Source organism: Daphnia pulicaria, chromosome 1 (genome assembly GCF_021234035.1).
Source record: "Daphnia pulicaria isolate SC F1-1A chromosome 1, SC_F0-13Bv2, whole genome shotgun sequence".
Lineage (NCBI taxonomy): Eukaryota > Metazoa > Arthropoda > Branchiopoda > Diplostraca > Daphniidae > Daphnia > Daphnia pulicaria.
In genome coordinates, this window is record NC_060913.1 from 10,041,299 (window position 1) to 10,056,945 (window position 15,647).

At 43.9% G+C, this 15,647-nt stretch overlaps 4 protein-coding genes and 1 pseudogene across 5 annotated transcripts; 4 read left to right on the forward strand and 1 right to left on the reverse strand.

Moving 5' to 3' along the window:
* The first annotated feature begins 578 nt into the window (after positions 1-578).
* LOC124348726 (glycine, alanine and asparagine-rich protein-like) lies at positions 579-14,451 on the forward strand. The gene is made up of 7 exons (XM_046799003.1): positions 579-702; positions 778-821; positions 886-1,155; positions 1,227-1,361; positions 1,435-1,530; positions 1,621-1,892; positions 14,205-14,451. Exons 1-7 carry the CDS (start codon positions 669-671, stop codon positions 14,209-14,211), a joined length of 858 nt encoding a protein of 285 aa, XP_046654959.1. The 5' UTR covers positions 579-668; the 3' UTR covers positions 14,212-14,451.
* LOC124347258 lies at positions 2,779-4,875 on the forward strand (annotated as a pseudogene).
* Positions 5,317-6,422, forward strand: LOC124349104. The gene is made up of 3 exons (XM_046799620.1): positions 5,317-5,877; positions 5,952-6,088; positions 6,249-6,422. The coding sequence occupies exons 1-3, from the start codon at positions 5,490-5,492 to the stop codon at positions 6,384-6,386; spliced, it is 663 nt and encodes a 220-aa protein (XP_046655576.1). The 5' UTR covers positions 5,317-5,489; the 3' UTR covers positions 6,387-6,422.
* Positions 6,998-8,271, forward strand: LOC124349306. Of its 2 annotated transcripts, none has more exons than XM_046799798.1 (3): positions 6,998-7,675; positions 7,757-7,875; positions 7,939-8,271. In XM_046799798.1, exons 1-3 carry the CDS (start codon positions 7,339-7,341, stop codon positions 8,077-8,079), a joined length of 597 nt encoding a protein of 198 aa, XP_046655754.1. In that variant the 5' UTR covers positions 6,998-7,338; the 3' UTR covers positions 8,080-8,271. The 2 variants fall into 2 exon arrangements, with proteins under 2 accessions (XP_046655754.1, XP_046655749.1); XM_046799793.1 differs by having other exon boundaries at positions 7,006-7,675; positions 7,745-7,875.
* LOC124347348 (flocculation protein FLO11-like) lies at positions 8,117-13,834 on the reverse strand. The gene is made up of 7 exons (XM_046798447.1): positions 13,724-13,834; positions 10,076-10,312; positions 9,880-9,977; positions 9,045-9,800; positions 8,894-8,974; positions 8,746-8,831; positions 8,117-8,685 (listed from the first exon to the last, which is right to left on the reverse strand). The coding sequence occupies exons 2-7, from the start codon at positions 10,101-10,103 to the stop codon at positions 8,355-8,357; spliced, it is 1,380 nt and encodes a 459-aa protein (XP_046654403.1). The 5' UTR covers positions 10,104-10,312; positions 13,724-13,834; the 3' UTR covers positions 8,117-8,354.
* Positions 14,452-15,647: the final 1,196 nt, after the last annotated feature.

The following is a 15,647-nucleotide window of genomic DNA, read 5'->3' on the forward strand; positions in this document are numbered from 1 at the left end:
CAAACATTCAACCCGTGGAGTCAATAATGTCAAGAGACAATATAAACAGTTCTAACCCGTGCATGAATGGCTATCTCTAATTGAATGCTGCAAATAAAATGACCATATCGTTATGCGTGGCAGTATAAAACTATAAATATAGCCATAGACAATATGGACTCATGCGTGAAAGTAGGGAAAAGTTAAGGCTTCGAATTTTAATCACAACAAAATGAGATATAGACTAGTTACTGTATAATTACGTACCGATAGAGAGAGAGTTGCTGGAGACTCACGGTACGGAAGATTGATTTTTACCCGAGGGTCGTGGGCGTTGCCGCCATTGTTTGTCCTTTATGGGTGTGAGTTCGTCCGATTCAATGTAAAGGGTACTAGTCTCTCTATCTGAACTGATTTAATTTTTTTTTATTTCGTGTCATCAATAGCTGTCAGTGACTTTGCGATTTTGTTTACTTTATGGTACTGTGGCGTGGTCATAATGAGGGCGAAAGTTTTCTAATAATTGGGATTAAAGGACAATATACTATTGAAACGGTCTACGAAGTACTCGCTTCTAGATGAAATAAATAGCCCAGGAAAGTCTCCATTAATCATCAGTCAACTTTCAGCAGTAGCCCGAACAAGTTAAATCTTTCCGGATTGTTTTAACTCTAATTCAACTTGCAAAAATGAAATTCTTCGTCGTATTCGTTGCCGTTATTGGTAACATTTAGCTTCTATCGCCGAAAACTTAATAATGCAATTAATATTTTTTTTTTTTTTTTTTTTAATTTGCAGTTGCTGTGTACGCAGCTGAGGAGCAGGAGAGCTCATACACCCGGGTAAGTTCAACACAACTATTCAATCACTTCCAGTTAAAAACGGATAATTAATTGGATTGATTAGGACAAGCGCGGTTTTGCCAGCGGTGGATATGGATCCTCATCTGGTGGATCGAGCCACGGAAGTGGATCCAGCGGATACGGAAGCGGATCTGGTGGAGCTGCAGCCATCGCCCAGCAGGCGGCCAACCAGGCCAAAGCGGCCCAAAATGCCCAGGCTGGCGCTGCTGCCCAAGCCGCCCAACAAGCGACCGCCCAACTTGCCGCCCAGGCTACTCAAGCCGCCCAGCAGGCCCAGGCTGTTGTAGCTGCCAAACAAGCCATGGCTGGTCAGGTTAGTATAAATTCTAGAATTATTGAAATTGTTTTCAATGATGACATTACAAAATCAACTAATGGATTTAGATCTCCCAAGCCGCTCAGGCCGCCCAGGCCGCCGCTCAAGCTGAAGCTTCATTGGCCGCTCAAGTTTCTCAGGCCGCCCAGGCCGTCGAGGCAACCAATGTCCAAGCCCTCCAACAGGCCCAGGCCCTTGCCTCGGTACCGATTCACTTTTGTTTTTCTAATAATTGGGGGGATGACTTACCTGATTTACGATGAACATTCTCAATAGGCTGCCGCTGCCGCTCGTGCTCACGCTGCCACTTCCTCCTCTGCCCTCCAGGCCGTCCAGGCTGTTGTCAGTGCCCAGTCTCAGATGGCATCTCAGGTAAAAAGTCAAACTTGCTTATTTTAAAAATAGTTAAAACAGTTTTAAGAGCGACGAATACTTAAATTTTCTAATGTGATGGGGGTCCAGGCTCAGTCCAACGCCCAGCACTTGGCAGCCAAACAACAGGCCTCACTGGCCGACCTCGCCGCTGCCCAGCAAGCCGCTAACAAGGCGTATGCCGCCGCTCAGGCCGCTCAAGCTTTTGGATCCGGAAGCTACGGTGGTTACAGCAGCGGTAGCAGCTACGGCGGAAGCTCCAGCGGAAGTTCCAGCGGAAGCTACGGTGGAAGCTCGAGCAGCAGCTACGGCGGCACCTCCGGTGGACGCTCTCTCCCCATCTTGTGCGGTGGCAACGGAATCTGCTAATCCAATTGCAGAAATGAAACATTTGACTAGACAGATGATGATATTGTGTTGGAATAACGTAAACGTTGATCGTTTCCGTTGATTACTGCAACAATATATTGATATAATCCTAAAAATGATTTTTCAACGAATTTTATCATCAACCACAATTATTGTCCTTCATATAATAAAGCAAATTTTAACAGAACCATGCGTTTCTTTCTTGAATTTATCGTTAACTGATGGTGGCATTTTCTGGGCATGAAAACACACAGATTTGAGATTTGAAATGTCGTTCTAATATTAAAAATTATTTGTCACACGAAAGCGCCTCGAGATTGACTGTGGACGAGTTCAGCCGAAGAAAACAACCTTCACTCTTGAAGTTATTTGACAAAAAAATGCTTTCCATTGTACACACGTTGAACGCCGCGTAATTCTTTTCACGTTCTTTCCCCGTACCGCGCCATGTATGAGCGGCTAACATCTCAAGGCATCAGAATGGTCAGTTGAAAGATATTGCAACAGTTTGTTATCAAATTATTCAAAAGCAAAGTCCTTCTTTTGTGCGTAATAGGTGCGTCCTCAATTTCTAGTCTGTACACACTTTTCCTTGCATATATTGACTCGTCACTTCATAATAAGGCAAAGGTTTGACAACTGTTTATCGCGAATAGATTTTTCTTATTCTTGTTTATCTGTTTTCATATGTTTATAGGTGTTTAAAAACTATGTTTGCTTACATAAAGGCCGTTTCCCATCCAAGGGTTGAGTCAAAAGATCCCCCCTTGCAACAAAATCAATAGAAATGTGAAGCGATTATACAAATAATTTTGTTGTTGACGCGCGCGCACTCGATTTCATTATCATCCCGATCCTCGTTCAAATGTCAATTTGTTTAAGACATTTATCAGATGAAGTCCTTATAACCTCCTATTACTTTTAGAAATTTAGTCATTAGCTTTTCAGTGAAGAATCGACTGGTTGCAATTGCAATTGCCAGCCAAGTTAAAAAATGAAAATAGTTGTCTTGTTGGCGTTGTCTTTGCTAGTTACCTTGGCCAATGCTCAAGGAAACTACAAAAAAGTTTGTTACTTTGCCAATTGGGCGGTTTACCGCAACGGTAATTCAACGAAAACTACACAAGTCTATTAGGTTTTTAATTATGTTGCATTTTTTGTTTCATTTATTTTCGTACTAGGACTTGGACAGTATGGGCCAGATAAATTGGACGCATTCGAATGCACCCATTTGATCTATGGTTTCAGCGTACTTGACCGCGTCACATACGAAATGAAAGTATTCGACGATTGGGCCGACATCGGTCTAGGCGGTTACCAAACATTCACCGGGTTGAAAAATCAAAATCCTAACCTTAAAACTTTGATTGCGCTTGGAGGATGGAATGACTCGGCGTTCTCCACTCAATATTCAGAACTTGTAGCCGATCCCGTGAAGATGGCCAACTTTGTGCAAAAAGCTCTTGCTTTCGTCCTGCAGGTAAAAAACCCAAATAATTAATTTTTGTTAATAAATGCGACAATTAATTTGTAATATGGTATTTCAGTACAATTTTGATGGACTGGATTTTGATTGGGAATATCCTGGTGATCCGGGAAAACCCGAGGATAAAGAGAACTTTATTACGCTCTTGAGAATGCTTCGCGACGCCTTCAAACCTCACAATTTACTGCTCACGATAGCAGTGTCTTGCAGTGCAGTACGGGCTGAAACGAGCTACAATATCCCAGCCCTTGCAGAAGCTGTAGATTTCGTGAACTTTATGACATATGGTAAATCGATCGTTGCCTAAACTCGTTACAAAAGAATAACTACATTCAGCCTTTTTGGCCAATAGATATCCACGGCGCCTGGGAAAAACAAGTGGACCATCACGCCCCGCTTTATCGGCGTGACTTTGAAGAGGGCACTGAGGCGATTTTAGTAGCCGAATCAGTTGACTTTTGGCTGGAAAATGGGATGCCAGCCGAGAAATTAATTTTTGGATTGCCAAGCTATGGTCGAAGTTGGACACTACAAGACCCAACACAAACTGGCCTTTTATCTCCTGCAACCGAAGCCGGTCCTGCAGGGAAGTACACCGGAGCAGAAGGTTTCCTTTCTTTGTAGGAGATGTGCTTGTACCAACAGAGTGGGTGGACTACAGTGATTGATGATTCTGGAAAGATGGGTCCATACAGTTTCGGAAGCAATTCGAAAGGAACAACTTGGGCTTCATGGGACGATGTTGACACGGCAATCCTCAAGGTAAAATACGCAATGAGCAAAAATTTGGGTGGAATCATGTTCTGGGAACTCAGTTTGGACGATTTCCTTGGCTTCTGCAATATGGGTCCACGGTATGAAATAAAATTGAATTGCGTCATTGATTCGCGAATTATTACCTTTCTTTTAAATAGCCCCTTTTCGAATGCCATAACTGCAACACTCGAAGGGCGGCCGTTTAACACCTCAACTCCGGCACCAACACCGACACTCTATCCGATAACCACTCAGCGCCCTAGTAAGTAAAAAAAAAAAAAGCATTAGTTTGTTTTATTGAATTTACGTCTTCTTTTGATGCGATCTAGTAACGTGTACGAGTAACGGCCAATATTACGCTGATCCGGCCGATTGCTCTAAATATTATCAATGCGTTAATGAACAGGTCATCACTTTATATTGCCAAGCTGGTCTTGTTTTCAATTCCAAAGTTAACGGTAAGTACCATTAATATTGCGTGATTACAATGCTATTTATTCTAATTTTTTTTTTTTTTTTTGCTTTTTTCATAATGTAGTGTGTGATTGGCCTTACAACGTACCAGGTTGCTACTAGAAACTCCCAGTTAATATGAATTCTTTTCTCCGATTATTGTATTTGCCCTAAATTTTGAATGATTATCTTTCTTAATTAAAAAAAATTCAACTGCGATTTTTTACGTTGTAGAATAAAGCAGTTGGCGTATTAGTTGAATAAAGCATCATCATTATGAACATTATGAAATACTATAGATTATAAACGGGAAAAAGAAAGTAAAGACTTGAGCAAGATAATCGAGTTTTATGAGAAAGGGAAATTCCCGATTACCAAATACTAGATTTTATGGTGCTCTGGAGAAAGGTTTTCTAATATTACCATTTCATTTAATACGGTTCAGCGAGCGGCTCGTCAGATAAGATTGTAAATTTATACCTGCCAGCGCCACTAGTGGAGTCTCGTAGTTTCACGAAAATTTCTTTGACTAATCCAGTCGAGAATACCCACTGCAGAACGGGAAATAGTAATTAATAAAATAGTGATGTTATCGAATTTTAATTTCTATTCTTCTATGATGAGAATTAGGAGCAAGTTAGGAGTGTATAAAATTACCAAATAATTTCATCGTTATCTAGATGTGAATTGACCGCTAGGCTGCTCTGCCTTCGATAGGCGTGCCGATTGTAACTCTACGTACTTTGAGAGTTGTTTACATTTTGCTATCTACGAACTACGACAAAAGTATAAGTGTCAAACTGATTGACATTTTGACAAACCTTTTAAAAGAATCTTGGATGTTATTCTCATTTTTGTGCTGTCCCGTTCGGCAAGTTTTTTTCACCAGTTCACCATGTTCCCCACACGCGACATTAGAAATCCTTATAGCGTATTGATAGAAGACGTAGTGAAGTTACACCTGGCTGCCTTAGGAGAAAGAGAGTTGAAAGATGCACTCGAACGTTTTCGCGATCAAATTCAATCTAATCGCGTAATGAGCTACATTAAAGACATCAACTCGCTTGTCTCTATTTTGGAAGCCAGAAATGTGTTAAATCCTCAAAATGTAGATGCCCTACTTGAAATTTCCAAGATTGTTGATCGTCCCTTGGCTGCTAGAAGAATCGAAGATTACAAAAAACACAGAGAGATTGTTATCCATCCCCCTTCACCAGTATTGCCTGCAAAACAAGAAATTAAAATGACTCGTCAAGATTCCAGAGACAAGTTGACAGAAAAGGGTAAGAAAGTCACGAGTTTTGAAAAAGAAAAACAAAACATTTCAGTTGTTTTAAAATTTCCTTTTGTTTTTCAGTTTTTACGGAAGTAGCTAAACGCCTTGGCCGAGATGTATTGACTTTTGCGCGAGCCCTTCCCTTTGACTTCAGCGAAAACGAGCTACAGACTTTGAAAAGCCAACAACAAGGGGATTTGCAAGAAACTACTATGCAGGTTAATTTAGTTTGTAACTGTTGGCATGGTATAGGATTAACATCCTTTACCATGCTGTTGGTTAATTGTGAAAAAACCTGGAAGAAAAGTGTCAGTTTTCTGAAATTACGATTCAGGTAATACATAATGTCCCTTTTCTCTTTGAATGTTCTTTGATTAGGTACTGAGGCTTTTTCGACAAAGGAACCCTGACGTTGATCACATCCAGACCATAATGCAAGCCTTGAATACCATTAAAAGGAGTGAAATTCGTAGAAAAATTGAACCTATTGTTTCCCCTGCTGATCCGAGATGTTAATAGTTGGTTAGACACGTTAATAGAGTGCGAGATATATCAAATTAATTTGATCTTACCTGTGAGCTGTGAACGGTGTGACCGCGTGAGCTGTGACTGATGAGCATTCGCCTCGTGTCAGTCGTCTGCTTCTGATGATTTACATATTTTCGTAGGACCAATCGTTTGCCTTTGTAATGTATGCACATAAGAATTTGCAGTTAACTGATGGTTGCATTGAAGAAAGTATAATAAAAAATGAAAAAAAAAAAATAAAAACTCGTTTGAATTGTTGTGGCACAGCAGAGAGCATGGGTGAAAAACTGTAATTTCTTACATGAATAATAAACAACAGGGTCAAAGGTGGAGGGTAAACACTAAACAGAAACAGGCAAAAATTTTTGTATGAAAATAATATAGTTAAAATAATGTTATTACTTTAGGTTTAAGTGTTTAAATGCCTTGCGATAGAATAATTTGAAATTTCCAGACTTTCCTCTGCCAGACCGAAAATGATTTATTCAGAATTATAAGAGTGATAGATTCATAGGAAATAGTAATTCCCGTACTTTGCTCATGTGCATAGGTGTCGTTTTCCCCGTTTCCCATGTTGTATCAGAAGAAAAAGTAAAACGTTGATTTCTCATCGTTATTAATAAAGTCGTTTTGAAATAACAATTTCACATTTGAGACGATCTATCTGAAACGCCAAACAATGTCAAAATGAAAAGGTTTTTTCCCCGTTTTTATTTTCAGAGAGGTAAATGTTAATAACCCTCAAGGGTAACTCCAGTTATCATTTGCCGAGATTAGGGACTGTTGTCAGGATCAGCAGGCCACTCTCAATGCCGACGGTCCTTTTTAGACTGGTGGACATTTCAGTCGTTTCGTGAAAACCAATCGGAAAGGTTCGATTTTTGTTATCTGCTCCAGACATTTCCAATTTGTTTTCATTTCAAATTTGGGATAAAAAAAGATGAGTAGCGCTGAGAATCGCCATTTGCCATTTCACGAGTTGATTGAGGAATGCAGCAACATGTTGGCTAGAATGGACACGCTTCAGCTCAACGCACTGATTGAGCGTTTCAGTGCCGAAATCGATTCCAGACAAACGCTCAACTATTTGATAGACGGGCCGTCTCTGCTCACCTACCTGATTTCACGTCACGTAGTTCGACCCGATAATTTGTCGGCGCTCATCGCCATGGCGGAAGTGGCCGACAGATCTGATTTGAAGCAAATCATCGGCCGCTATTGCCACTCGCCTCCGTCGTCATCTCATCCGAAAGACATGTCCATGCTCATCGACAATGGTAAGTAACCCACTTTGATTCCTAGTCGTAATCTATCATCTATATGTATTAATTGCGAACTCGATTAAGCTTTCGCTCAAGTTTCCGAGGGTATTCAAAATGATTGGAGGAACTTGGCCCGTCAACTGACACTGGCAGAATTTGACATCGCAAACATTCAAGCGTCGACCAGCAACGACCAGCAATTGGCCGCTTCGGAAGTATATGTGAATTAGCTTCATGCTCCAGTGCCATTATTAAACAATCAGTTCCAATCAACTTAGATGCTCGACCTATTCCGGCGAACGCGATCGCATCGAGATCTCGTGAGGGAACTCGTCACTGCGCTGAGAGCCATCAAACGTTTCAGCTTGGCGGCCAAAGTCGACGAACTGGTCAACGCCGTGCCGGCCCACTATGCGTGAAAATGTGTACAGCAATCAACCGAGGCTTCGCCTGCTATTTAACGATCCATTTTTCTGTATTTTTGATCCCCATTCTCTCAAGATCCATTTGAAATATAATTATGTATATATTTTGTATAGAAAATCGTAAACATCCAAAGACGCAGCACAGCTGGACGTCAATGGCTGATGAGATACAAAAGATTATTCATTCCTCGTAGTGTTTGTAAGTGGGCGGTTAAAAGGGGTGGGGAGTATCAAGTCTCGTCGTGCCAATCCTCGTCCTCGTCCTATTCTCAATAGCTGGATCCTCCGGATGAACTTCCGTAGCTGGTCGACGATGACGACGACTGCTGAGACTGTGAGCCGTATCCGGATGAGCTGCTACCGTGGCTGCTGCCACTACCACCGCCGTAGCCGGTCGAGTAGGATCCACCGCCGGAGACGTTGGATTGGGCGGCGGAAGCCGCAGCGGCCGCTTTGTTGGCAGCTTGTTGAGCCGAAGCCAAATCAGCTAGACTGGCCTGCTGCTTCTGAGAGAGATGGGCGGCGTTCTGCTGGGCCTGAGCTGCCATTTGGTTCTGCGCAGATTGGACCGCCTGAATCGCTTGAACGGCGGATGTGGCACTAAAAGTTAAAATAGTTAGTTCCAGCATTCGTTTCGAAAGTTGTTGGTCGGTTATTTACGTTTTGGCGTGGTTGTTGGCAGCTTGAGCCAGATTCTGAATGGACTGGGCGAGTTGAGTGGCCTGAACGTGAGTGCTTTGGACAGCCTTTGAAAAATAAAACATGATAATGACAATGATTCTCACAAACGACAAGTATCGCGAATTACCTGGAACGCCAATTGAACTTGGCTGGCCAATGTAGCTTCGGCTAGTGCTGCAGATTGGGCCGCTTGAGCCGCTTGAGTGATCTTTCAAAGACAAGAAAAAAACGGAATTTAGCTGCAGTCAAGCATAATTAAAGGGTAATCAATAACCAACCATGGCTGTCTGGGCCTGTTTGGCAGCGACGATTGCCTGGGCTTGTTGGGCGGCTTGAGAGGCCTGGGCGGCAAGTTGAGAGGTTGCCTGTTGGGCTGCTTGGGCAGCTGCGCCAGCCTGGGCATTTTGGGCCGCTTTGGCCTGGTTAGCTGCCTGTTCGGCGAGCGATGTGGCACTGGGTCCGTGTTGCGATCCAGACGATCCATAACCGCCAGCTCCGCCGGAGGAAGAGCCATAGCTGCTTCCGGATGATGACTCACCATAGCTCACTGGGGCTGGTGAATAAGAGGAAGGTGTGAGGCTTGAGCCGTAGCTGCTTTCGGATGAGGAACCGTAGCTGGATGGAGCCGGAGCAGGGGCTGGTGAGTAAGAAACGGGGGCTGGTGAATAGGAGGGGGTGTTGCTCGACTCGTAACTATTTCCAGATGAAGCGCCATAGCTGGATGATGGGGCTGGAGCAGGTGAATAAGAAGCGGGAGCCGAGTAGGAAGGTGCTGGGTTCGATTCGTAGCTGTTTCCCGATGAGGAACCGTAGCTGGATTGGGCTGGAGCTGGGGCTGCATTGTAAGAGTCGGACGAAGGATACGAAGATGCCTGGCTGGATTCGTAAGACGATCCGCTGGATCCGCTAGAGTAAGACGAAGAGCTTCCGGAAGAGTAAGGATCGCTGGATTGCGGAATGTTGGGAACGGTGACTGCGGGCGAAGCGTTGTAACTCCCACCGCCGGAGGAAGCAGCTCCAAATCCACGTTTGTCCTTAAGAAACACACAAAAAAATGGAAATTGAATTTCAATAAAATTCAATTCGATTGGTTGCTGGAAGGTCTAAACTTACCCTTGCGATTTCTTCGCTAGTCGCATTAGCATTCTTGCTGACGGCGGCCACATCACTTTGACCACCAGTTGGTTTTTCGGCAGCTACGCAGAGGGCACCTGTAATTAGAAAACATTATTTCACGAGTGAAATCCAATGCCAGACGAAGGGGGGGGCCAGTAGGTTTTTTTTCTAAAATGAGAAATGTAGTAGATACCCAAAAGCAATAGCATTGAGAACTGCATCGTAATTCGTTGAGTTAATGGCGATTTCTCTGTGACAATGAAAAGGGTTGAACTGATGATCGTTTGAGTGAACGGAGCGTTCAGTTGATGTAGAGCGACTGATGATGTTCCAGCTTCCGCCACTCGCCCTTAAATAGTTGGGCGGTGGCTGAATGAATAACTCGCCCGGCTTCGTTTGACTCGCTGACTTCTATTCTTGGCGAATTCACCTGGAAAAAAAAATAAGAAAATTCGAATTTCACACAATTTGCCTTAATTACCCTTTGCTTCTGCTTGCGACAAGACTATTAGCCTTGCCCCACCAAACTCTCACTCTCACCAAAAAAAAAAAATAAAATTAAAACATCAAAGATTCTTTTTTGCCGACTAATAACGCGGTCATCTAGTGGGTTGGCATTTGCATACGCTTTCATCTTGGAATAGCGCAAGCGACACTTGAATCAATCACAATGGGGGGCTATTGAGCGAGCGAGAGAGGCTTTCTGTGCCATTGTCCGTCTTAATTTCGTTGTTTTTTCTTCCTTCTGTGACGTTGCAGACAATCCATTAATTGGACTGTTTATTTGTGGGAAATTATCCATGGGCCCTGCCTTCATTACGCATGGAATCACATGGTGAAAATTGGACAAAAACAACAAATAAATCAACCCGTGTTTCAAGTCCCAACTTTCTCGTTTGATTCTTTTCAGCAGATTTTGATAATACGCGATGACAAATTGCTGGCCAACAACAATGCCAGGCGCAGTGTATGCGACCGACCTAGAATTCCGTATTCCGGGCTGCAGAGCTCTTCGACGGGAAATAAACACAAATACTATTCCACTGTTGGGCGGTGGATTACGTGGCATTTATTAAATAGAAAACAACATCAAGCGGGGCATTGGCAGATGGAGAGAAATTTTCTGAAAATTGCACGTGGCAGCCTAAACGAAAAGAAGGTGTCGTTTCACGCTCCAATTTTCTTGAACCAACAACATAAGGACGAGCGAGGAGGAACCGGAAGAATAAACTCGAGTTTTTTTCATTTTTTATTTTGAATTTTTTGAATTTGCCGCTCTGTCGCTTTTGTCTTTTCCGGTCAACTTGGGCCCTACAATCCTTGCCAAGGCGTTGACTTGGTGGTGATTCGTCTAATTTAGTACAGCAGCAACTTGTTATTTCTCTGGCCAATGACTCTGGTTTGGATTTCGACTAGGTGACAGAAACTGTTGTGTAATGTCGAGACAAACAAATGGAAACCATCGGGAATAAAGGTGGGATTTTTGGTCGTCGAAAGGGAAAGTTTTCAGTCGATCTTTGTTCTCCACTCTGTAATAGACGCTGGGAAAATGGACTTTTGACTACGACATTTGTCCCCGTTATCATGGACAGCTGTCAGCTTTTATCCGACGATAAGAAACAAATGGAACAAGCGATCCTGATGACTCGCTACGGCACGTTTGTTCAAAAAACAACGTTTCAGTCCGTCCAACGGTCACTTCTAGCCGATAACAACTTCAGCCACCGAAATACTATCCAGACTGAAGAGCTTACACTTATTGGTTTTGGGATTTTTTCAACAGATTAACTGATGGCGGGAATTTAATTTACTCTATTTCGATTGATCTGAATTTTAAAAAGATAAATTATACGTATCGGGGGGGGGGGGGGGGGAATAAATCAAACATATCTTGGTTTTTATCTCGATCCTGTTGTACACGGACTCATTGCCATGTTGACGTGAAATTGAGTTTAAAAAATAACAAAAAGGCCCAGGTTATAGGTCCATGTTCGGTGGCGATTAAAAAGTCTTTGAATAAAATATACGGTTCCATTATTGGTCCTAAGAAAGAGATAAAAGAAGAAGAAGGTAAAACCATTCAGAGAAACGAATCGGTGCGAACCCAAGTCACGTTGTTCTTCATTTTCTTGCTAATCAATTTAGACAATCGCCTCGTGTAAAAGCGCCTTTTTCCGTTTCTCCTTTTGTTTGATTCGCTTCACGACGAATCCAAAATTAGAAAAGAGTTCAAGGGTATCACGATCGACGCGAAAAGAATACGCAATCTGATTCCAGGGTTCAACAGGATATCATCTGCTGATGCTGAAGTTTATGTACGTCTACCTGATCAAATAACAACCGACGACAGCACACGTGCCAGCGTGAAATGATGTCAAATGCGCTGGATTAATAATCACGCCATTCCCCGTCGACCTTAACCACCTGTACAGGAGATTGCCCCGGCCTGTGAGAAGCGACCGATTATCTGTTGTCACCCGGCCAGGATCGACTAAAAATCAGCTAGAGTTAATTAATGCAAATTTAAAAAAACAAATAAATATGTTTAAGAGTCGAAACAGAAGAAGAGAGAGCTCCAACAGAGTCATAGAGAACGCAAGGTTGGTTTCCTCCCCCCACCCTTTCCCTCTGGTATTCCCAGTAGTAGTAAACCGCGTGGGCGTGAGAACCGTTAAGCCGATTTATACCCATTTCATTAATGCGACTCGTCGAAAATTTTGTCAACTTTGAGCTACCGACTGGAACTCTCCTTTTGTGCCAAACAAAATATTTTTGTTAAAGTTAAGATACCTGTCAGTCTTGTCAATGACTCGGCAGAGATTACGTGGCTTCGCATTGAGAAATATGGTCAAAATAAGGGCGAAAGTGGTTTCACTTCAAATTGAAAAGTTGCAAACAGTTTAACATTGTTTTAACGCTCTGGGGAGCAATTCGCACTGCTCCAGCCGACCAATAAATAGCGGCGCAAAAGTCGAGTTAAACCATCAGTTACTTTTGAGTATCTCGTCCCACTAGCAGCAGCAGAAAGCCAGCAGCGCCAAATTCAAATCTCTTTCCGGATTCTTATTTATTCAACTTGCAAAAATGAAATTCTTCGTCGTATTCGTTGCTGTTATCGGTAAGATGATCTTCTATCGCTGAAAACTTGTACAAGATAATGCAATCAACAATTAATTTTTAAATTTGCAGTTGCTGTGTACGCAGCTGAGGAGCAGGAGAACTCATACACCCGGGTAAGTTCAACACAACTTGGCCGACAATCACGTCCAGTTGAATAACGTCAAGACAAAAATTAATTGGATTGATTAGGACAAGCGCGGTTTTGCCAGCGGTGGATATGGTTCCTCATCTGGTGGATCGAGCCACGGAAGTGGATCCAGCGGATACGGAAGCGGAGCTGGTGGAGCTGCAGCCATCGCCCAGCAGGCAGCCAACCAGGCCAAAGCGGCCCAAAATGCCCAGGCTGGCGCTGCTGCCCAAGCCGCCCAACAAGCGACCGCACAACTTGCCGCCCAGGCCACTCAAGCCGCCCAGCAGGCCCAGGCTGTTGTAGCTGCCAAACAAGCCCAGGCCGCACAGGTTTGTATAAAACGACTAGGCAGTCATCAAAATCTCGTTTCTTTACTGGTTCTTGGTTTCAGATCTCCCAAGCCGCTCAGGCCGCCCAGGCCGCCGCTCAAGCTGAAGCTTCATTGGCCGCTCAAGTTTCTCAGGCCGCCCAGGCCGTCGAGGCAACTAATGTCCAAGCTCTCCAACAGGCCCAGGCCCTTGCCTCGGTACCCATTCGCTTTTGTTTTCTAATAATTTGGGAGATGACGGGAGATGACGGGAGATGACTTACTTGGTTTATGAATAGGCTGCCGCTGCCGCTCGTGCTCACGCTGCCACTGCATCCTCTGCCCTCCAGGCCGTCCAGGCTGTTGTCAGTGCCCAGTCCCAGATGGCATCTCAGGTAAAAATCAAAATGGCTTATTTTTAAAATAGTTAAAAAACTGTTTTAAAGCTAATAATAATGAATACTTACATGATGTAATTGTTATGTGATGGTAACCGGTCCAGGCTCAGTCCAACGCCCAGCACTTGGCAGCCAAACAACAGGCCTCACTGGCCGACCTCGCCGCTGCCCAGCAAGCCGCAAACAAGGCGTATGCCGCCGCTCAGGCCGCTCAAGCTTTTGGATCCGGAAGCTACGGCGGTTCTAGTTCCAGCAGCAGCAGCAGCAGCCACTACGGCGGAAGTTCCAGCGGAAGCTCGAGCAGCAGCTACGGTGGAAGCTCCTCTGGTGCACGCACTCTGCCCATCTTGTGCGGTGGCAACGGAATTTGCTAACTCTAAAGAAATTAAATGACGAATTACTTGATCTGCACAGATGATGATATTGAGTCGGAGACACGGAAACGTTGATCGTTTCCGTCGACTTCCGCATTCCCCTATAATATGATCCACATTGATTTTCCTAATATTTAGCAACATAGCCCTATTGATTAGTTGATGGCCGCAAACATTGATACACAATCCGACGTTGATTGTTTGTTTCGATTCTCAGAAATAAAGGAAATAAAAATAAAAGAACAATGGGCGTTTGTTAATTGCACCATCTAAAAATAAAATACCACACAAATACGGACGACTTGCAACTGGTTCTAAACTTTGGTGAACGACAAAATCGCCTCCTTATTGGGAACGTTTGTTCCAATTCGAGTTCGGTCGGCTGTTATAGCCTTGGGGATGGATTAGACAGATATGTACATGTGGAAGGGCAGACCATAGAACCTTCAAACGGCAGCGGCCGTCATTCAAAGGCGACAAACACACAACAACAACAGGCTGGCCCCCAACTCTCGTTCTACTGGTGTCGCACCACAATCACTCTTATCGCCTTGGACGCTGTTAAGGGCCCCCATATATTTGTTCCCCTTTAGAGCTAGCAGCTAGCAGACAGACACATGGCGATCTGGGCAATCCATTATTCTGGCCGATATTCGATGGGCGCTTTTGGGTTGCTTGTCCGTCGTCGTTTGTGTGCCCGTAACACTTTGTCGAGTCAGAAGAGTATACGGTGCGATGGCAATCTCTCCTTGAAACGGCGATGAATTCTGAATTGTGTCGACTGGGCCAAAAAGAAGCAGGTCCGATACATCAGCCATGTGGGCGCTGCTGCTGCTCATCAGATTTCCCGATCGCCGCCATACAGAATGAAAAAGAGAGTTCGCCAGCTCGTCGGCTTTGGCGGAGTATAGAAAGAGAGAGAGAGAGAGAGTCTATTTGGGACTGGTGGAGAAAATGGCCGGCATATCGAAATTTGCATGAAGCGATAAAAAGCAAAATTCTCTCCTGCAGCAGCATCTTCTTCGACTCCATCCCCAGTCGTAAAAATGTCACTGGGCCATAGCGTTCGGATGCAACGAGGCTCCCCCCCTCATCCTCGATAGGAAAACTTTCGCCTTTGGCTTCAGCGGCCAAACCCGCAACGTCTCGGCCAAAATACAACAACAACAACAACAACATGGAAAATAAATTCCATTTTGGCGCAGCGAAGAAGAAGAAGAAGAAGGAAAAGGGCGTCAGAACGGCCTCATATCTCGTCGAATCGTTTGGCGACCCACATTGGCGCAACTACAAGATCCGTCCGTACGGATTGCGCCAACGCAAATGAAAACGTTTCAATCGGAGCGTTGCGCCGCCGCCGCCGTGTTCCAGTGCCTCAGCTTTCCTTGAGATAAACAAAAGATGTTGTACATTTACAAAAGATTCAAATTCTCCTC